General features: G+C 39.6%; 1 protein-coding gene across 5 annotated transcripts in view; it reads right to left on the bottom strand.

Annotated features, from left to right (window-relative positions):
* Positions 1–21,804, bottom strand: part of NR1H4 (nuclear receptor subfamily 1 group H member 4) — a 71,595-nt gene extending 49,791 nt beyond the window's left edge. For 3 of the 5 annotated variants that reach the window (XM_055237904.1, XM_055237905.1, XM_055237906.1), the window contains exons 1-3: positions 21,670–21,804; positions 20,900–21,032; positions 3,037–3,402 (exon numbers count right to left, since the gene is read on the bottom strand). In XM_055237904.1, the coding sequence (XP_055093879.1) occupies positions 3,037–3,402; positions 20,900–20,978 (445 nt within the window). In that variant the 5' untranslated portion in view covers positions 20,979–21,032; positions 21,670–21,804. Of the gene's footprint in view, positions 1–3,036; positions 3,403–10,656; positions 10,794–20,899; positions 21,033–21,669 lie in introns of those variants that run through there. The other 2 variants (XM_055237902.1, XM_055237903.1) reach the window with 1 other exon arrangement.
* Between the last annotated feature and the right edge of the window lie 1,399 nt (positions 21,805–23,203).

Raw genomic sequence — 23,203 nt, 5'->3', positions numbered from 1 at the left:
CTAAAAATACAAAAATTAGCTGGGTATAGTGGAGGGCGCCTGTAATCCCAGCTATTCAGGGAGGCTGAGGCAGAAGAATCACTTGAACCCAGGAAGCGGAGGTTGCAGTGAGTAGAGATCATGCCATTGCCCTCCAGCCTGGGCGACAGAGCAAGACTCTGTCTCAAAAAAAAAAAAAAAAAAAAAAAAGCTATGACAAACTGGCAAAGGGAAACTTCATATGCCCGAGATGTACCCAGCTCAGGGATGGCCAAATGGAGCTCTAGATGAAAAAAGGTTTGGTTGACTCAATTGTTCGAAGAGAGAAAAGCAGTGGAGAATTGAGGCCTCATATGACACATGGTCTAGGGATACCAAACTCAAAAGAACCTGAGTTTGGTAACATTTTGAGCAACAAAACCGTACAATCTAATATACTTCATTATTTTATTGGTTTTGTAGTTTTGTTTGTATGTAATTTTGTAAATCTGTGTTTGTTCTTTTGTTGTATAGAAACTTTTCAGTGTATAAAAGATGATACACAATATAATATAGCTATTATAATATAATATAGCTTATGCTATAATTGCTTAATAGCATAAGTAATTCATTAAAAGCAATTTAAGTTAACATTACAGGCACCCAAGAAATATTATAGCTTCCCTCAAGAAATCTCCAGGTGTAGCTCAAGTTTGAGAAGCTCTATATCATACTTTTCACTGAATAGTCTCTCTCAGTGATTCTCAACTGGTGTGATTGTAACCCCAGAGGACATTTAGCAATGTCTGTAGACACTTCTGGTTGTCACAAGTGTGGGGTTGCTACTGGGATCTAGTGGATAGAAGCCAGGGCTACTACTAAATACCCCACAGTATGTACAAGACATCCCCCCACAACAGAGTTTTTCAGCCTAAAATGTCAATAGTGTCAAGGTTTAAAAACCGTGGTCTATCTTTCCCTTTCATCAGTTCATAGCAATAGGAGGGAGTACATGAATTATAGATACTTTTTAACTTATGAAATTTATAAGCTTGCTTAGAAGATGAAACAGGCAGATATGAAATAATTAGAATATTATACATATGGTACTACAGATTCAGAGGATTTAAGGAAGGACTTCAGAAGCCAGCTAATACAGTGTCCCACCTAACATACAAATTTCCTGTACTCAAACCTGTTCATCTAACCTCTTTTTGAATTCCTATAATAATGAGAAGTTCATTACCACCTAAGGCAAAAAGCCAATCTCATTGTTGGGACAATTCATGTTAGTGCTAAAAAATTAATTCTTGAATTAGGCCTCAAAAGATGCCATCCTATAAGCTTCATCTTTTGGTCCTAATTTCCCCTCCAGTATAAGAGCCCCAGCCACTTTTTGACTAGAGCTACTACAAAGTTTGTTCTTTTTCTTTCATGTAGATCAGCAGTTGGTTTCTCAAACCTAACTGTAGAAGTTTTATTTTTGTTTATTTTAATTCCAGTTCCAGGCTTGTCATTTGGAAACTTGTTTACATTATTTTTCTTTTCTTTCTTTCCCTTTCTCTCTCTCTCTCTTTCTTTCTTTCTTTGACAGAGTCTCACTCTGTCGCCCAGGATGGAGTGCAATGGCATGATCTCAGCTCACTGCAACCTCCACCTTCCAGATTCGAGGAATTCTCCTGCCTCAGCCTCCCGAGTAGCTGGGACTACAGGCACGGGCCACTACGCCCAGCTAATTTTTTTGTGTTTTTAGTACAGACGGGGTTTCACTGTGTTAGCCAGGATGGTCTCATTCTCCTGACCTCATGATCCGCCCATCTTGGCCTCCCAAAGTGCTGGGATTACAGGAGTGAGCCACCAGGCCAGGCCTACATTGTCATTTTTATATTTAATTTATTATATTTTATCCATCCTAAATGGATTGCAATTTTGTTATGATTTCCCTATAGTATCTATCACAGAACTATATTACTGCTAAATAAAATCTATATTTTTTGAGGCAGGGTCTCTCTCTGTCACTCAGGCTGGAGTGCAGTGGCATGATCATGGCTCACTGCAGCCTCAACCTCCTGGGCTCAGGTGATCTTCCCACCTCTGCCTCCCAAGTAGCTGGGACAACATGCGTGCTCCACCACACCTGACTAATTTTTGTATTTTTTGTAGAGATGGAGTTTTCCCATGTTGATCTATCTAGTCTTGAACTCCTAGACTCAAGCGATCCACCCACCTCAGCCTCCCAAAGTGCTGGAACTACAGGCGTGAGCCACCATGCGTAGGCTAAATTAAAAAAAAAAAAAAATTATTTTTTGAGATGGATTTTCGCTCTTGTTGCCCAGGCTGGAGTGCAATGGCGCGATCTCAGCTCACTGCAACCTCCGCCTCCCAGGTTCAAGCAATTCTCCTGCCTCAGCCTCCTGAGTAGCTGGAATTACAGGCACCTGTCACCACACCTGGCTAATTTTTGTATTTTTAGTAAAGACGGGATTTCACCGTGTTGGCCAGGCTGGTCTTGAACTCCTGATCTCAGGTGATCTGCCTGCCTCGGCCTCCCAAAGTGCTGGGACTATAGGCGTGAGCCACCATGCCCGGCTTAAAATATTTTTTTGTAATATAAGCTATTATTACTTGGCTGTTTCTTTCTCTCTTTCTCAATTAACTAAAGTACATGAAAAAATATTTTTAAATATTTATTGAATAAAGTTGTATTCTTCTAGATCTTAATTTTAAAAGAGATGAGTTCATCACTTTCTTCTTTTTTAAAAAAACAACAAAAACAAAACCTACAACAAATTCAATTTAATCATAAGTTCCCTTTAGCTATGTGTGAGGTTGTGAAAAGGAAAAAAGCTAAATACTCTAAGCTAGATACTCTAACAGTCTTAAACATTAAGCTAAATACTCTAACAGTCTTCCTACAGATCTGTGACTTCACGACAAAGGTGAGGAGGTAGGAGGAGGTAGGAGCAGAGGAGGAGAAAATGGGAAGTTGCCTGGGAAAAGGGAAGCAACTAATTCAAGGGATTTAACAACCAATATAGTAAAACCTGAAGGAGAAAACTGCCAGTCAAAGATGCTTACCTTTGCACCCCTCACAGGTCAGTGCGTTATAGTGGTATCCAGAGGCTCTGTCTCCACAAACAACACACAGCTCATCCCCTTTGATCCTCCCTGCTGACGCGCCCATGCGGGGCTTCTTTGTTACAGGCATTTCTGCTACCTCAGTTTCTCCCTGGTAAAGAGTCTCAGCTGGCATTCGCCTGAGTTCATATATTCCAGGAGAGTACCACTCTTCAGGCTGCTGGGGGTAGAAACCCAGGTTGGAATAATAGGATGACGAGGAAATCTGTGGTTGAACTTGGGGAAACTGAACATTGCTGTATTGCGAGTATGGTTCCACTTCCAGGTTCTGTCCCAGAGGACCTGCCACTTGTTCTGTTAAAACACCTGAACAAAAGTGACAACAAAACTGGAATAAATGTCATCATTCTGGAAATTAGAGAGGCAGTTTGGCGTAATGGTTAGGAGTGTGGGCTCTAAGAAAAGATTGAAACGTTTAACTACATAAAAGTTTACAACTTTTTCAGAGTATATATATATATATATATATAAAATATAATTAAATGACAAATTAAAAATTCAGAAAAATATCTGCAACATAGAGGACAGACTCATCTCATTAATATATAAAGAGCACTTGAAAACCAATAAGAAAATATTTGAGAAGCTATGGAAAAAGGGATAAAGGAAAGGAATAGTCAACGTTAGAAATATAAACGTGTTTTGTAAACAGAAAAATGTGCTCACCTTTGCCAATAATTAAATTTAAATTGAAACTAAAACATTACAGTTTTCATCTTCAAATGTGTGAGGGTTTAAAAAGTTTAATAATACACACTGTTGGGGAAACAAATATTTTTTGGGGGAAATTTGTCAATATTTCCCAGTTTTTTAAACTTCAATGTCCTTTTAACCCAGTATAAATTTTCCACTGCTTGAAAATTTATTTTAGGAATATGCTTGAACCTCTATGAAAAAGTATTTTGTAAAAATACTCACTTGCAGCAAATTTGCAAGAGCCATAAATTGGAAACGATCTAAATATTCGTCCATAGGAGTCTGCTTAAATAAATTTGTTACATCCATACACTGAAATATTAAGTAGATGTAAAACAATTATTTAGATTTCTATGTGCTGTTATGGAAATTTTCTACAATATGGTGCTATATGAAAAAAGGTAAGCTATAGACCAATGTGTATATTCACATGGGTATTAAAACACCAACTGTGTGTGCGCAAAGACAAATTTCTGCATGACACAGAAGAAAGTAGGTGGTGGTGACTGTGAGAGGTGATATTTTTACATTATATTCTGGGATAGAAGATTGCATAATTTTTTTTTTTACTGTTTGTAGTTTTTGCCATGTGTATATGTATGTGTTATTTTAATCATTATAAAACAAAGGAGGAGCTTTAAAAAAAAGAATACAGTGCCTGCAATCTATCTACTGGATTCAAATTCCTGCTCTACTACTTAAAATCTGTGTGCAGCTGGCAATTCCTTAATGTCTTTAAGTTGCAGTCTTCTCCTAATAAAACAAAGAATAACAACACCTACCTCATTGGGTTGATGTAAGGATTATATGAGATAATGTGTGCCAAGTGCTTTGCTAAATGTTTGGCACACAGGAAGTGCTCGATAAATTATAGCTGACTTAAAATAGGAATAATAACAATTATTCTTACTACCATCATTATTAAAGGAGGCCCTTATTTAGAAAACCTCTAGGTAATAGAAAATCATCAGGTTATGAAAATGCTTCTATTTCCTGGAAACATCAACTATGGCTCTTTAGAAAATAAAAATATTTAAATTATGCAAATGCTGAAAAAAATAGACATAAATAAGAGACAGGAAAGTTTACAAATGTGTCTGATTCTTCAAAGTGTTGTCAGACAATTCTAGACCAAAATTCCAATTCCATCTCTTATGAACAGTGGGACTTTGAGCAAATTATTCAAACTATTGATAAACCTTGGTTTTCATGGCAGCAAGGTTGGGATGATAATATCGATATCAAGAGTTAGTCTGAGGATTGAGTGAGATGATACAGATTCACAGTTCCTTTTCTGAAACCTTGGCAGTCATATGTGTGTTAGAAGTCAGAATTTTCAGGATTTCAGAACAGAATACAGTGCTATTTATGTATCCCTCCCAGCACAGTCTGGAACAGAACCCAGAATCAAATACAGCAATATTTTCCACAGGGAAACGTATGAATATTCACAGTAAGTGCAATAAGTAAAGACCATAAATAGTTTCACATTCATTCAGGTCAGGTTCTGTCACCAAAAAAGTGTGTGCCAAACTTTTAGAAAAACGTGGTTTTTTGGGGCTTTGGGGATTTCGAATTGGCAATGCTCTTTGCTGTGCTCAAAAGATAGTTGAAACCATTACTGTAATTATTATGATTACTATTACCATATTTTGCAGAAAACTTTTATAGAGTTTTTCGTAGTGGCAGGCACTTGTATGTTCTCATTTATTCCTCACAAAACCCTATGAGGTAGGTAACATTATTAACCCCCACTTACAAATGAGTACCATGAGGCACATAGTAGTTAAGCAACTTTACTCCTACCTACCTAAGTAGATGAGATTTGAGCTCTAGGAGTCTAATCTCAAAGCCCATGCACTGAATTGCTGCTCTCTGGGGGTAATTTCAGGTGTGTGATACTTAAAAACATGATATTCAAAGCCCCTCTCTGCATCCTCCTACATGCTCTTGTTACCCGCTTCTCGGCCTCCGCTTGCACATAACCTATAACTGGGCCTGCAAGCTTCTGCGTGACTCTACCCTTGCTTTCTTTTCCAGCCATTTTGCATGTTCAGACATCTCTGTTTCTTGAATGTGCCTTGCCGCTTCCAGACTCAGGACTTCTCCCACCTGCTGCTTCCTGAGCCTGAAATGGTTCTCAACACAGCCAACCCCTCCCAGGGCTTCATCTCACTAATGTCCACTTACCTCTAAATTCCCTGTGGGTATTGCTTCTCTCAGGAAGTTTTCCCAACAGAAGAGGTTTCTAGGTCCCTGGCAGTCATGTTCCTGAATCTAGTTACATGCCATTTAAAAACCATTACTTACCCTACCTGGGCCTCCCTCTGTTCATCTGTAAAGAGAAGACTCCACCCTAGATAATCTTCTAGTTCTTCTTTATATCTAAAAGTCGCCATAAGTATATGACTAATAGTTTATGAACATTAGAATTCAGGGCTTTTCTACATTGCCAAATTTCAGAATATACATATTACATGTTGAAAATAATGCTTTCTGCATTAACCCAGGAAATGATTGACAGAACACGTGGTATACAGTATCTGTACAAAAATCAATTTCTTTTCCTTCTGTCTGACTTATCCATATTAAAACAGCATAGGCCAGGTGCGGTGGCTCACGCCTGTAATCCCAGCACTTTGGGAGGCCGAGCCGGGCGGTTCACGAAATCAAGAGATTCAGACCATCCTAGCCAACATGGTGAAACCCTGTCTCTACTAAAAATACAAAAAAATTAGCTGGGCTTGGTGGTGCATGCCTGTAGTCCCAGCTACTTGAGAGGCTGAGGCAGGAGAATCATTTGAACCTGGGATGTGGCAGTCATAGTGAGCCGAGATCACGCCACTGCACTCCAGCCTGGAGACAGAGCAAGATTCCGTCTCAAAAAAAACAAAAACAAAAACAAAACAAAATAAAACAAACAAACAAAAAACGAGTATGTCTGATGGACAAAATATTTTAGAAATGGTGCCTTGTCTTATGACCACAAAATGGAAGGAGAAAAATATGGAATTATTACACAAAAAGAAAAGATAAAATATAAGCAAAATCCTGATCTATTTCATCACCAAATACGATGAAAATTTCTGGAGTGAACGGAATTGAAAAAAACTAAAAAGTATTAAAAGCATTAGTTTCACTTACACTTAGATTTTATCCTCTAACTTATCTTATTCCCTTAACTCCCCTTCCTCCCTTACCCCAATTTCTCTCTGCCACAGGTCTAGTAAGGTTAAGTAATTTGCCCAAGATCAAAAACTGATAGAATCTGGATTCTGTAGCATCCAAGGAAATGTGTACTTTTTTTCTCCTCATATGACAATTCTAAAATCTTTAAGCATTATTTCAACGAAACTATTATTTTCATAATCAAGAAATACAAAGGAGTCCCAAGTCAAGTCAGATAACGATATCACTGTCATATCAATCTCTGGAATAATCTAGATCAAAATGGAAAGCTTTCACAAAGATACAGATAATATCATGCTAAAACAGTAGAACATCAGTAAAAATATGAGAACAGTACACAATAATATTAAATAATACTTCCATTACTGGCCAAGTGCAGTGGCTCATGCCTGTAATCCCAGCACTTTGGGAGGCCAAGGCGAGTGGATCACCTGAGGTAAGGAGTTCGAGACCAGCCTGACCAACATGGTGAAACCCCATCTCTACTAAAGATACAAAAATTAGCTGGACGTGGTGGCAGCCGCGTGTAACCCAGCCACTCGGGAGGCTGAGGCAGGAGAATCACTTGAACCTGGGAGGCGGAGCCTGCAGTGATGAGCCAAGATCCTGCCATTGCACTCCAGCCTGGGTGACAGAGTGAGACTCCATCTCAAAAAACAAAAAAAAAACCTTCTATTCTCAAAGCACATTCACTTCTAGCATTTCATAGTGTGTCTCCTAAATCTCCACAAATAGAGAAGTAATTACACAGGAACTTTACAACCAAAGAACCAGCATGGCCAACATATTCCAAAATGGTTGGACTAGAACAACTTCCACCGTTAACTGACCATGAGGTCTTAACTGGCTAAGCTTTTCCTATTTCAATCTCTCCTGTAAAAATGGGACTGTTGCTATCTCAGAAGGTAGTTCTGAGTGTAAAATACGGTTGCTGAGAAGCAGCTTCGGTAAGTCGAGTATCATTAAAAGACATGTTTCCTGAAGAACCTAGCAAAATCCTGATTTTAATCATAGTTAATTGATAGCTAATAAGTAATTATTAACACAGTCTGTCTTGATGATATAAGTATTAGGATAGTTATTTCATTACAAACATATATTTATAAACATATGCTCATGTTCTCTCTCTCTCTGTCTCTGTGTGTGTGTGCGTGTGTGTGTGTGTTATAAACACTTGCTATTTAGCAGTCACTGTCTTAGGGTCTGAAGATATGAAAGTGAAAAGACACATACGAAGGCCCAGCCTTTCTCTTGTTTGTGTGTTTTGGGAAGTGGGGATGTCAAGGGTTGGGACAAAAATAAGTAAACAAGTAAACAAATACAACACTGGCAGAAAATAAGATGTGGAGGGAGTAGAGGTAGTTCGACTTTAATTTAGAGTATGCTTTCTGAAAAGGTAAATTTATTTCTATTTTGATACAATTTAAAAGGGAAAATACATATTAAAATTTAGATACAGGAATCTTTATTTTGGAATTAGCCTATCAAAAAGTATGAGAATTAGGATTCCTTTGTGACGGTTCTCCATGGAAGTTTAGGGAAGAGTTCTTAAATGAGAACACATGGATGGACTCCAGGGGAGTCTGAGAAGCCCTGTAAAGAAAGTAAAATTCTTCTGGATAGACAGTCTCCAGGTTTCAACACCTTCTCTAAAGGAGTGTCATCTGAGGGAACTTTCTGAGGTGATAGAAGGGTTCTATACCTACCAATATGGTAGCCACTAACCACATAGGGATATTAAACCCTTGGAATGTGGCTAGTGATACTTAGAGTCTGAATGTTAAATTTTATTTAATTCTAAGTTAAAATTTGAAGTTGAATAGCCACATGTGGCATATTAGCCAGTGCAGCTCTAAGGAATTTGGGAGCAGAACCACTGTACCCCCAAATGGGAAATCAGGTTTGCATAAATACAATGGCACTCCCCCATAATCTCACAGTGAGTTTCTGATGCTCCTGAGAAAGGGTCCAGTTTATATCCAGTTTTTCATTCCTGGCACAACGCTGACCATAGTAAATGTTTAATGAATGTCTGTTGAATTGCAGTGCCTAGAAAAGTCACTTTTTTTGCCTTCCTTTATTTCTTAATCCATGGTTTCTTCACTAAATGGCAGGGCTTTACTGCGAAGTTGTTTGCTGTTCCTGGCATCAGGCCTTTGTGATGTTAGTGCCTCTCCCTGCCTTGTCAGCTGATCACCTACTTCTGGTCACCTACTCCGGGAGCCCTGCCCCAGTTCCCCCAGGTGGAATTCACCTCTCCTACCTCTGTACACACTTCTATTATGGCACATATTGGAAGCATATACAATCATTTCTTTTGTTTACAGGCTTATCTTCCACGCTGAACTTGAGATGGTGTGAGATACTACCTAAGAGTGCCCTCTGAGCAGACAAATCTGGATTCATTTCATCCACAACTTGTTAGGTATATGAACCTGGGAAAGACATGGAACTTCTTTAAGCTTCTATTCCTTTCTTTACAAAGCCGAAATAATGTGGTGCCTGCATGAGAGGCTGTAATAAAGATGAACTAAAGACAAAGAATGTAAACTGCATAGTGCCTGACACCACATACACATGTATACTTTTCTGATTGTTGTGATTAGTCTGAGAACTCTTTGAGGGAAAATATTAGATTATATTCTTTTCTTTATATTCCTGGCATCTAACTCAATGCCTGACACATAGTACATGTTTATTAAATGTTGGTTAAACTGAAGTATATGGAAAATTTGCTTCCCCGGCCTTCCAACTCATTTCCATTTCTAAATACGGTGTCGGTCACTTTTAAACATCGCATTTAAACAAAATGGTATGCTACCAAGTCTATGACCAAAAACATGTTCACAATTATCATTATTATAAAAATGACTCGAGTTTTTTCTTGCTGGAAATTTAAAAGATGAATTTCTGTTTTAAAAAATATTAAAAAATGATTCACATTATACTGTGTTTTAATTATAATCTATGTTTTAATTCAGAGAAAACCAAGAGCCTGGGCCTAAAGCTCAACTCTGTGCTTATCTGATTTTTCATGGACTGTTGGGAGAAACCTGCTGTGAAACTACTTCATTAATTCGTGTTTCCCAAACTCTTTTCATTTTTTTTTTTTACCACAACCTACAGTTTTAGATACATTTTATCTCATATACCCTGTACATACTTACACATATGTAACTGAAACAAAATTTCATGAAATACCACTTGTGTTTACTCCTTGAGGGACACTGATATTTCTCTTCTATTATGTTCTAATCCAGTTTTTAATGCTGGTCACAAGACACTAAATAAATTTTGTGATCCCCTGGGAACTGAGACTTGCCATTTTAGGAACACTGCATTAAATAATGTATGTTAAAATGTTTTTTCAAGTGTCCATTATATTAATGTTAGAACTGTCTAATGTTTGGTTTGGAAGAATACTGATAATTTGACATAATAGTCTATGAAGAATATTATGGGAAACATCCTTACATTTCATCCCCATAAGATATTCGTCTGTTTAGAACCCTACAAAAATCACCCCAACCCAAACTCCCACCCTAGTCTTCTGGGTCTGACTGAGCCACCATCTTTGACAGACATCTGTTACTGTCATCACCAACCAAAGTCCCCAGATTTCCTCAGTCCAGTTGCAAGAGCTCGACCTGAGAGCACCTGTGAACGGTGTCCTACCTTTTGCGGGCTTCATACTCATCATTTCCATGAAAAATCCTGGCGGCGTACAGCTGCAGTGAGGACTAATTTGAATTGGATTTTCTAACCCCTGAAACTGCATTACCATTCTTAGCTTATTCACAGCAACTGAAAATGAGACTAGGTAAGGAGTGAGAGAGGACAGAGGTTGTGTGGTTTACTGATTAACTTCACTACGGAACAGAATATTTGTAAATGTTTATGAGAAAAGTCCTTAATGCCAAATTGCCTAGTAAGCTGGAAACCAGTCTCTTAGATAAACATTTCGGGGGAGTACTTTTCCAGTTTAAGAACTTTTAGAGGGTGGGTTTCTGTTCAGTGGCTCTAAAACTGGATTTGGAGGTCAAGTGCCATGCTCCAGGTCCTGACATTTGTCCCCATCAAAAGGTGGCAGAATGGTAAGATTTAAAATGGAATGGTATGATTTAAAATGGAAGCATTTTAAAGCATAATGCTTGATATGGTTTGGCTGTGTCCCCACCCAAATCTCATCTTGAATTGTAGCTCCCATAATCCCCATGTGTTGTGGGAGGGATCCGGTAGGAGATAATTGAATCATGGGGTTGGTTTCTCCTACACTGTTCTCGTGGTAGTGAGTAAGTCTCCTAAGATCTGATGGTTTTATGAGGGGTTTCCCCTTTCGCTTGGCTCTCATTCTCTCTTGCCTACCACCATGTAAGACATGCTGCCTGTAGTCCCAGCTACTCGGCAAGCTGAGGTAGGAGAATGGCATGAAACCAGGAGGTGGAGCTTGCAGTGAGCCGAGACTGCACCACTGCACTCCAGCCTACCTACCGAACCTACCAAACAGCATAGCTTAGCCTAGCCTACATTACGTGTGCTCAGAACACTTACATTAGCCTGCAGTGGACAAAATCATCTAGCACAAAGCCTTTTTTATAAGAAAGAACTGAATAGCTCATGTAGTTTATTGAAAACTCTGCTGAAAATGTCTGTTTCACACCATTGTAAAGTCTAAACATAGTAGGCTGAACCACTGTAAGATGAGGATGTATATATGTTGAAGCCTTAAACCCCAGTACCTCAGAATGTGATCTTAATTGTTGATAGGGTCATTACAGAGAAAATCAAATTAAAATGAAGATCCAATATGACTTGTATCCTTTTAAAAATTGGAAATTTGGTCACAGAGACAGAAACGCAGAAAGGGAAGTTGATGTGAACACACAGAGAGGAGACGGAGACGGCCATCTGTGGGCCAAAGAGAAAGCCCTGGAGCACATCCTCCACCCACAGCCTTCAGGAGGAGCTAACCCTGCTGACACCTTGATTTTGGACTTCCAGCCTCCAGAACTATGGGATAATTTCTGTGGTTTAAGCTACCCCGTCTATGTTACTTTGTTACAGCAGCCCCAGCAAAGTAATACATCCAGGCTGTCTTGGCACTTATTAGCTCTGTGGACAATGGACAAATTCCTGAACCATTTTCTGCCTTGATTCCCTTGGTTGTAAAATGGGGTTGATAACTATACAACTTCAAAGAATTATATGTGATTATTAACTAAAATAGTATTTATAAAATGCTTAGCACAACAGGTGGCTACCCATCATTACTATGCTGATGTTATGATTGCTCAGCTTTGGACTCATGTTGTACCTTGGGTTGCTTATTGAATAGGAATAATTCTATATTTTATCCTTCAGCATAACTTTTGGACATCAAGCTTAAGTCTATTGGTTGTTTTTCAGAAATGAGTGCTTTAGAAGGGGACTCAGTTGACCCAGGGTGGAGCCCAGACATAATGTAGCGAGAGGCACTGTGTAACCTTAGGTGAGTCTCTCAGCTTCAGTGGGCCTCATTTGTCCACATCAATAGACGGTAAAACATAGATAATAATTCCTGCCCTACTTAGGCCTGTTCTGAAGATAAAATGAGATAGTAAATATGAAAGCAGTTTTAAAAGGCAAAGGTGAGCTATACAAGTAGAATAATCATTGCTAAGACATTTCTATAGTCTTCACAAGTTTCCAAAGCGGTTCCATATGCATTACCTCATCAGATCTTCACTTGCACCCTTTGAGGGAGGTATTATTTCTAATTTCCACTATCTTTAAGCCTATTTTTAAACTCAGTGAGTTTCAGTGATTTGTCTATAGTCATACCATGAGTAAGGAATGCTGGGACTTTAACCCAGGTCTTCTGACTCAAAGTCCTGTGGTGGAAAAGCTAAGGTACACTTGCCGTAATTGCCAAGAAAGAGGAAAAGAGTGATGGTCTATGGGTATATTTCAGTTTGAATTGCTTGATCAAGGGTCACCATCTGCAAAGCCATTTTCAGTCCTCAGTTTACTTCTGACCTCATTCTCCCCTCCTCATAATCCCAGAGCTATCCTTGCCTTGAGAGGGTCATAGGTGAAAAAGCTATCCAAAGGATATGAAGCTAGACGAATGATTCAGAATTTTCCATTTCAAGAATTCTCCACCGAGTTTTTCACTGGCCAAAATAAATGGACCTGTCGGGTGCCCTCAAAAACATCTATACTAGATAAGAAATGAGCAGGATTATTTAGCTGACCCAGGAAACCCTTGTTGCTGAGTGAAATTCACACAGAATGTTCTCATAACAAGACTGATCGGATCCCTTTGCATTTCTCTTAGGGATGATCAACTGTCTCGTATTATTTTTTCCCTAAAAGAAGATTTTTTTCCTGAATATCTCTGCTGTCTAAAACAGTAGCCACTAGCTATGTATGGCTATTTATTAGTCTCTTTTCACACTGCTATAAAGAACTATCCAAAACTGGGTAATTTATGAAGAAAAAATGGTTTAATTGACTCACAGTTCTGCATGGCTGGGGAAGCCTCAGGAAACTTACAATCGTGGTAGAAGGTGAAGGGGCAGCAAAGCATGTCCTCAAAAGGCAGCAGGAGAAAGAGTAGGAAGGGAGAAGCACCAGACAACTTATCAAACAACCAGATCTCATGAGAACTCACTCACTATCATGAGAACAGCATGGGGAAACCACCCCCATGATCCAATCACCTGTCACCAGGTCTCTCCCTCAACATGTGGGGATTATAATTTAAGACGAGATTTGGGTGGGGACACAGAGCCAAACCATATCAGGCTATTTAAATTAAACAGAATTAAATTAAATTAGAGTCAGTTCCTCAGTCACACCAGTCACATTTTAAGTGTTCAATAACCACATGCGAATAGTGGCTACTGTATTGGATGAAGTAGATCTAGAACATTTCCTTCATCACAGAAAGTTCTATCTGATGGCACTATTCAGCACAGTTATTCGGGAGAACTGTGAATATTGTACCTCTCATGCTGAGTGGGGCATCAGCTATGAAGTCATGAAAAAAGGGAGATCCCAGAGTAAATGTTGGCAATGCTTTTTTTCTGAGAACTATCCTTGAGAACAGACATGGTCAGCAGACTTTAATCTTATTGAAAGACCCTCCCAGTTGAGAAAGTGAATAGAAGCTTTCTCTAAGCCTGGAGACTTAAACATTCGATTTTGTTTCCTTGTCCTGATTATATTTCAGTTGCCTACTTACTAATTATGGAATGTTTAGCAGATTATTTAACATCACTAAATATTCATTTTCTCACCATAAAAGGGGAATAGTAATGGTACCTACCTTATAGGTGTGTTGTGAGAGTGAATTTTAGTGGCAAATAGAGTACTTGTGATGTGCCAGGCATTCTTCTTATCACCTTATTAAATAAGGCAAGTAACTTGCGCAAAGTTAAGGAATTTGTCCAAGACCACAGGGTAGTAGATGGCAGAGATTGGAATCAACCCAGGAAATCTGTTAACAAATCTAAAATGTACTTAGCTTGATATCTGACACATGAGTTTCTATAAAGCACTCAAGAAATACTAGCTGTTATCATTATCAATTATTTTTATTGTTGTAAGTTAATATGTTTGCAATATGATTTTATAGTCAATCTTTTTCAACTTGGCACCCCTAAGAATCTGTTTCTTAGCCTGAAAGGTTGAGAGCTAAGGCCTAGACTGCAGTGGAATCACCTACCAGCTGGCCAACTCTCTGAGTCATTGCACACCTTTTCCAAACTGCAAGCCCTAGCTGAAAGAGGCAGTAATCTATTTTGTAATAAGAAAAGCCTCATTCAATATTTCTTTCCTTCTCCCATTTCTTTACTCCACTATCCAGAGAACCAGATCTGAGATTCCTTGAGAAAGAAAAAACCAAAGTAACAGTAAATTAAATGCCTTAGAGACTACTTACAGCTATGGAAGAGTTGTGGAGAAGAAACAGCAGTGACAAAATATTTCAAGTAATGCTGAAACAAAGCTTCATTTTATCTGAGACAATGGTATCTCTCTATCTTTTGGAAACTTTGAACTTTAATTCACCCAAGAAGTCAGAACTACGTTCACTTGAGTTGAACTCAGTGAGAGGGAAAAATACCTGAAATCAAATGTCAGAAATATTCTACAAACTGCATCTCAAAACCTTTAATTGTATTTTAAAACATGTGACTGATTCTGTAACATCTGGAAGATTCTTTTAATTTAAGCATAAGTCATAGGGAAGAAGCAGACTTCCAAGTGAGTGTATTCTGATACAAATAAAGCATGAGGAGGCTGAGGAGGGAGGATTGCTTGGGCCAAGTAGTTCAAGGCTGCAGTGAGCTCTGATTGTGCCACTGCACTCCAGCCTGGGTGACAGAGCAAGGCCCTTTCTCTATAAAAAGAAAAATAAAGAAATAAAGTGCACCCTGAGAAAATGGGCATACACAGCTGAGTGAAGCATAAGGCAATGCGAAGTAGCCAAAGGAAATGAAAGATAAGTGAATGGGATTGTATAGGATCTACCTCCTGACACTTGCTAGGCCTCAATCAGAATGGGGCTCCGGAAAGACTGTTAGATACAATATTAAACGCAATACAAGACGTGGATTCCAAAGCTGTTGTTAGCAATGTAATAATGCAAAGGTGAGGTAACCAGAAATTTATTTACATATTGTTTGTTTTTGTTTTTTGGTGGTTTTTTGTTTTGTTTTGTTTTTTTGAGACTGAGTCTCACTCTGTCACCCGTCTCATTGCAACCTCCGCCTCCTGGGTTCAAGTGATTCTCCTGCCTCAGCCTCCCGAGTAGCTGGGATTACAGGCATGCGCCACCATGCCCAGCTAATTTTGTATATTTAGTAGAGACGAGGTTTCACCATGTTAGCCAGTCTGGTCTCAAACTCCTGACCTCTGGTGATCTGCCTGCCTTGGCCTTCCAAAGTGCTGGGATTACAGGCATGAGCCACCGTGCCCAGCCTTTTTTACATATTGTTGATTCTCTCTGGCCCCTTGAAAGTTCTTTGCACTCCACAATGTTGAGATAAACAGTACTTCCTTCTTTTAATGAGTGGAATGGTGTTTATCATTTCAACAATTTAAAATGTGACAACTACATTTCAAACTCTGGATTAATTGTAACATTTTAGGATGCCTTGCAGCTTACAGAGCACTTTCCCACACAGCCCATTCCTTCCTCCCAACACACTGTGAAGTGTGACATTATTATCCTCATTTTACGTAGGCGAAAACTGAAGTTCAGAGAATCTCACTTGCCTCTGAGATTTCATTTCCCACTATTTTATTCCTTATTTCCATTCCCAGTGTCACTGTGCTAAGTGAATCAGGAATCACTGTACCCAGGAACATTGGGTGTGGGAGGATTAGACTGTACTTTCTCTTGCTTCTTCTCTTATTGTTGGAATGCTTTGTCTTTTAATTTAGTCTTTAAATTTTTGTAATTTTTGAGTTTTTAAACCATGATTTGCTAAAAGTAAATATAGACTTTAGTTAATATACCATCTCCTATCTTATTCACTATGTCAGATGGTGGGGAGCTGTGGACTTTGTCATTATTACTTTTTATTATGCACTAATTGCATAAAACCTTGCCTTATTCATTCATCAGAGACGCCTTTTTTAATCCACTAAATTAATCTTTGACCAAGCTGCCTGGCTTGCAGGATCTCCCAGAGGAAAGGAGCCGAATCTCTCTGTGGTAACTGTGTCCTTCCACCCCCGGGCCTCTATGTGGATTCAGTTACCGACAGGCTAGATTCCCATCTGGATTTGTCAGGGATGTCTGGCAACAGAATAAATTAAAGGACTTCAGGGAGGTGATTCCAACCCCCGTCTCTCTGATTCCATTCTGTCCAAGTTTCTTTTCTTCTTTTTCTGGTGGAGCTGCCACATCCCTTCAACCCATCTCTGATCTCGGCCATACCTGCGGCAGCTGATCATACGCGAGCTCAGATGATGACCTCAGGCTGACGGCCAGTCATTTCAAGAGCATGCCGCACATCCCTATGCTTTCTGCCCAGAACTTCGCTAATCCCACAGGAGACAGCTTGGCCTGAGCTCAAAAACAGTCCAGAAGTGCGAGGAGTTAATGCCCCCTGGGGTGACGCTCAACCAACGGGAGCCAAGGGGCAGTTAATATTAATATATGCTCCAGTCCCTGACCCCTCTGCTGACAGTTCTCTGTGCTGCTCCCAGTGGCATCAAGCTGGCCTCACCCACACCAGGGATCCTGACAACTGACGTCTTTCGTTTTCCCCCCTTCCCTGACGCACCACCCACTCCCTTGCCTGCGCTCCCCCATCATCTCTCACATAAACTGCCTTCACGCAAGTCCTCATTTGGGCTCTGCTTTTTGGAATAAACATTACAGGGGTGAAGACATTTCCCCTTCACCTTAAGCAAAGCCTTTGAAGAGTGAGGGGCACATGGTCACCTCTAGAAGAAGCTGCAAGTTATCACTGAAAAGGTCATGAGTGTCTCCAGCACCCAATAGTGAGTGCTTTTCAGTATTTGTCTTCAGGTCACCTTCTAAACACCTTAAAGTTGTCATTGAATTATGACCTTTATAATAACCTGCAGTGAAGGGGACCATGCCCACGACCACCTTAAAAGGACTTGTTGAGCCGTGTACCAAGTGAGTACCATTGAGTCACCACTTCCTGACGTGGACAACGGTAGCATTTTTGTGAACTCAAATGTTTAATTTGAGTAAATGTCCTAGAATTCCCAGCCTGATAATCTACTTTTACCAATTGAACTTGAGTGAGCTGTTCAAGGCTGCACAGCTGGTCAATGGGAAAGCAGTTGTCTACCCCTAAATAAAAACGAGTAGAAGACAAGGTCCTTCTGAGTCCATTCCAGACTTTGGGCCTTTGCACTTGTTATTGCCTCCTCCTGGAATGTTTTCTCTGGCTTCTTGTCTTTCAGGCTGAGCTCAGTTGTGGAATCCTCAGGGGCCTTTCCTGACTATACCACTTAGAGCAGCCCATCCCTCCAGACTATAGGGCATCACCCTATTTTGTTGCTTTCATAGCATGTATCACTACCTTGGGCATCTTTAGGTCCAAATAAGGTATAAAAATGATATTATTTTGTTTATTGATTTATTTACAAGTTTATTGTGAGTTTGTTCTCTACTAGGATCTTGCCTGTCCTATTCTCTGCTTCATTCCAAGGCCCAGCATATTGTCAGTGTCCGATATTTGAAGAGAAGTGACAGCTATCCATAGACTATTCCATTAACCTTGTTTGCCCTTATTATAACAACATGACTGCTGTTTTGAATACACAGTTAACCACTGGAAAAGAGTCCAGCTTTCTGGGCAGTTGAACCCATGGATTAACCCTTCCAAACCCCTGGCATAGCTTAGACCCAGGAGTGCTGAGTTAGGCCTGCGGACTACTCATTCATGGGCCACTCTTTTCCCTGGTGCCTTCCACCCTACACACATGAAGGGGCCATAGAAGCCATCAGTGTCATCATGACACACAAGAAGACGAGGAAGAGGAATAAAGGAATCAAAATTTTCTTCGTCCTCCCCTTTGGCATACCTTTAGCTCAGGTACGTTTTTTTTTGTTTGTTTTTCTTGAGATGGAGTCTCACTCTGTCACAAGGCTGGAGTGCAGTGGCGCAATCTCGACTCCCTGCAACCGCCAACTCCCTGGTTCAAGCTATTCTCCTGCCTCAGTTCTCTCGAGTAGCTGGGATTACAGGCACGCACCACCATGCCCAGCTAATTTTTGTATTTTTAATAGAGACAGGGTTTCACCATGTTGGCCAGGATGATCTCGATCTCCTGACCTCGTGATCCACCTCCCTCACCCTCCCAAAATGCTGGAATTACAGGTGTGAGCCACTATGCCCAGCCTAGCTCAGATATGTTAAGTGAAGTGAGACTGAGGGCCTAGGGGAAAGAGATTTGAAAATAATGCTTAGACGTGGCTCTACAGCTTAATGGAGAAAAGGAAAAGGAGTCCTAATGGTCACACATGGTCAGATTAGCTTACCAGAAGAGGGGACCAGATAAAGAGTTGAGGAAACTGCTCCAGCAAAGAATTACAGCTGTGCATTGCAGCTCATGCAGCTTGTGCTATATATTCTCAGAAACCTTAAATGCAGTATTAGGAAATGGAATAAGAATGTGGTCCAGCAAAAGAGAGAGAGGAGAGAACCACACCATAAAAGCAGAAGGCACAGTGCTTCCTTAGCAATCATTTTTAGATGCTTCTAACCTGACGGCATCTTCATGGCTTTTTCTGTATTTACCGGCATCTTTTTCACCTTATGGCTGCTGAAATCACCCTGAAATCTTCTGTGCTGGCTGAAAATTGGGCTAGATTGTAAGGAAAACCCTACAATTTTCTCTCTGTAAGCAAATTGGAGCTGAATAGATTGGTTTAGTAATGACGAAGCCTAAGCTCAGAGATCTCAACCTACAATCATAAAATTTTACAGCAGGAAATGGAAGTTTTTGTTTGAAAAAAAATCTTGAGTGGAATTTTTCTTTATCTGTGGTATGTGCCAATAGTCCTAATTATTCTGTGAGTTCTGACTGCTAGAAGAAACTATCACTGAGATGTCTATACATGGACTCTGTTCTGAGGAACCATAGAAGGGCAGGCAGGCCAGAAGCAAATGGTCAAGTGGCTATACATGGAGGCAGGGCCTCCCACTGCCCTTGACTGCATCTACAGGATGAAGATAAGCCAACTGGAAGAAACAAGATGCAGCAAGTACTTGGGAGAACTGGCATTTAATAAATAATTGCTGCTGCCTTTGGTCTCTCTGAGAGTTACGGATCAACATCTGTTTTTTCCATAAACCTCTTTTTGCTTTCTCTTCTATTATTTATTACTGGACTCTTATTTATCAAGTGCCTACTAAATATGCACTGGATAATAAAAGATTAATGAAATATGGTCACTGCCCTTAAACGCATTTGTACTGTATGGAGGCAGGTACACATGTAAATAATTATTGCAAATAATGACCCCCTCTTGGAAATGGCCTAATCAACTATCACACACTAAAGTGCTAATGACTAATAGGTAACAGCACAAATTATTAATTAACAGGTCCTAGGAATATCAGCAACCAAATAAGCGGTCATGCCTTCATACATTGAACTTTGAGGAACTTCTAGTGTTTGCATTTTCACTATTATGGTATATCATGGCCCATATATTAACGGAGGGTGAAAACTGGGAGCATCCCAGGCTCCCAGCAGGGCTATTATGCAGAAGGGAATTATTTTAACACTGGCAGAAAGGCTCCCTCTCCCACCCAAAATATTGCCTTGGCTGACTCTTTGTTAATGTTCGCAGTTGAAACTCTTTATAATGAGATGTTTTTCATAAATGCATAAAGTGGAGCAATATATCATTTTATGGTATCATCTAGTTACAGATCTACTGAAAACTGCTTAGTACAATTTGTCCTCAATCCTGCTTAAATGACTAATCCTGACACTGTGCCATAGATCCCCCAGTACCAGAGGAACTGCAAAAGGAAATCTGCCCAGCTATAACCTAAGTAAACTCAGCCTTTAATAGGTATCATATTAAGCCATAAGAATCATGATTTCATAGTTTAGTACCTGCTATAATAATATTGGAATTAGCCTCAGAGGAGGAATCGCTTTCTACTCCCTGCTCTGTTAATTATCTAGCCTCGCGGCCTTGAGCAATTCACAAAGCTCTTGCAGTCCTCATCTATAAAAATGAAGACCATTAGGTCCCATGAATCCAAGGTCCGATCTACCTCTAACCTTGCAGAGTAGCTAACATTGATTGAGTACTTGGAACAAAAACATGTTCTTGACCCTGGGTTGGACTCATCATCTAGGCATTTCCTCATGTATTTCCAAATCATAGTTTGTTCTTACTGATATTCAAATGAACTTGACAACTTACCAAATAAATTTTCTGAAAAAGAAAATTCATCTGTGGTAGGTAAATGGGAGTGTTCAATGAGATTCATTTTTGATCCCATCCAAATTTTTCAATTGAAATGCACTTTCTTTATGGTGGTCTTCAAAAAAAACTCCTGAAAGGAAAATAAATAAATAGAGTTTGTGACTGTGGGGATAGGGGAAGGGTTGGTTAGGAGAGCTAGGGAAGGAGACAGCGAGATAGTTTACAAAAGTACAAATGGCTCCCTTTGAATGCATTTTACTATAGCCTTTCTGTATATATCTTTTCTCAATATTTATCATTTTTATACCTCATTTGGACCTAAAAATGCCCAAGATATGTACTCACATAAAAGATACCAATTTATCTGAAAAAAACACCTTATGTTTTCATTCAAATTTCAGCCCTTGGGAGATTGGGCAAGATACGATGACATTTTGACTATGTCTTTATTAGAAAAAAGAAACAAATATAAACGGCCTTGATTTAAAAAGAGATGAATCCATGATTTATTATCTTAAACTTTATTCTAAAATTGAATAGGTTTTTATAAACATTAATAGTGATTTAAAGCCACTTCCTACTGGAATTTTTTTGACTATTTAGGCATTACGTCAGCAGATCACAAAATCAGAGATCTTCCTTATATCTGCCTTTTAGAGGAAATTTCAGGGGCTTTCATTTTCACTGTCATGATCTGCCTTGGTCATGCATTGATCTGGGGCTTTTTAAAAACATATAGTAAAAAGAAAAATAATGGTAAATCTCACCAAAGTGTCTGAAGTTTCATCTTGAGGAAATGTCCAGAAGAAATCCAGGAACCCAAGAGAAGCAGTGTTCACTTTGAGCTATGTTTCTAGGTCTTCTTTTCTTCTTCCACTCCTTCTACGATGTCTTCTACCTCCCTAAAGAAGTAATTTGAAAGGTTAAATAATGAAAAATGATAATGTGTGCTGTCAGAATCTCTTTTCCCAAGCTGTTTTCTGAGGATGATTTTCAAACCTTTTTTTTCTGTCTTCACCAAGACATGACTTTATTTACAAATAAACAGCTATCTATATTTGCTGCCCAGGAAGAGGATATAGTGGGTTTTTTGGATAAGTATGTATTTCATTAGGATTTCCCCACTATTCATGTCTCTCTTTCTCTCTCACTGACCAAATGTCCTAGCTCAAACAGAAGTGAGTTTCAGATGCACTTGGCTGCTGGGAAGGTAGTCCACCAGAAACCTGTTTCCTTCATTTATTCATTTATTCATGCTTGCAACAAATATTCAGTGAGCACATGTTCTGCACTAAACTCTGTGCTAGATATTTGAAGATAAAATGGCAAAAGGAAAATAAACATTCATGATCCATGATATCAAGCTTAATTGGGAATAAATATTAAACAAATAATCACACAAATACATAGATGATTATATATTGTCATGAAAGCTGTTTATGAAGGCAAATAACAGGATGCTGTAATAGAGAGGTTTGGATGTGAAGAGTTAGGGAGTCAAGAGATAGAGAAGTAGCTGAAGGAGGATGTAGTTTCAAGGGCAATTTTTAAAGATGGGTGATACTAGAGCAATCTGCATTGATGGAAAAACACCAGAGAGGAACCAGATGAAGAAGCAAGAATGAGGGAGTCTTCTGAGAGAGAAACAAACTGCGTCCACTGTGGGGTCCAGGCATATCTGGGTCCATCTGGTAAACCAATGGCATAGCCCATCAAATTCCACCAAGCCCTACTGCCAAACTCTACTATCCATTAATATAAGGGGCTTGGTGAGAGAAAATCCATTCTAAACTCACGGGGAGCTAGGGACCATGAACTTCACCCCAAAGGAAAGCCTTAGCCATTAGAGACACGTGTAATTTTCAGTGTAACTGTGTTTGACCAACACATACTAGATTCAGGAGACCTTCCTACCACCCAGAGGTGAAAAGAAAAGGGTTGTAAATAAAAATGAAGTCTGGAAACATTGAGGTATAAGGCAGATCCGTCCAATGCAACGAGCAGAAGAGACAGAGCTCACTTCAACCTCACCCTCATCCTCAAACAACTATGCCATATATCACAGTGGAACTTTGAACCCAAGAGGGCTGGGCAGCAGAGGTGCCCAGCGGAGGAATCATGACTACTGGTTGGGCACTGCTCTGCCCCATGGACACAAAATGGAGTGGAAGGAACAGCCAGAGCAGACCTAGTTATAAACATGAAGAGACCCCAAGGCACTCCTGAAATAACTGGGGAGTTGTGGAGGAGGGAGGCTCTGATAGGAGCTGGAGGTCCTGAAGAGTAAGCCAGTGAAAGTTG

This window comes from Symphalangus syndactylus, chromosome 13 (genome assembly GCF_028878055.3).
Source record: "Symphalangus syndactylus isolate Jambi chromosome 13, NHGRI_mSymSyn1-v2.1_pri, whole genome shotgun sequence".
NCBI classification, from domain to species: Eukaryota; Metazoa; Chordata; class Mammalia; order Primates; family Hylobatidae; genus Symphalangus; species Symphalangus syndactylus.
Note: the sequence above shows the minus strand (reverse complement) of the source record. Positions and strands in the feature narration are given on the sequence as shown.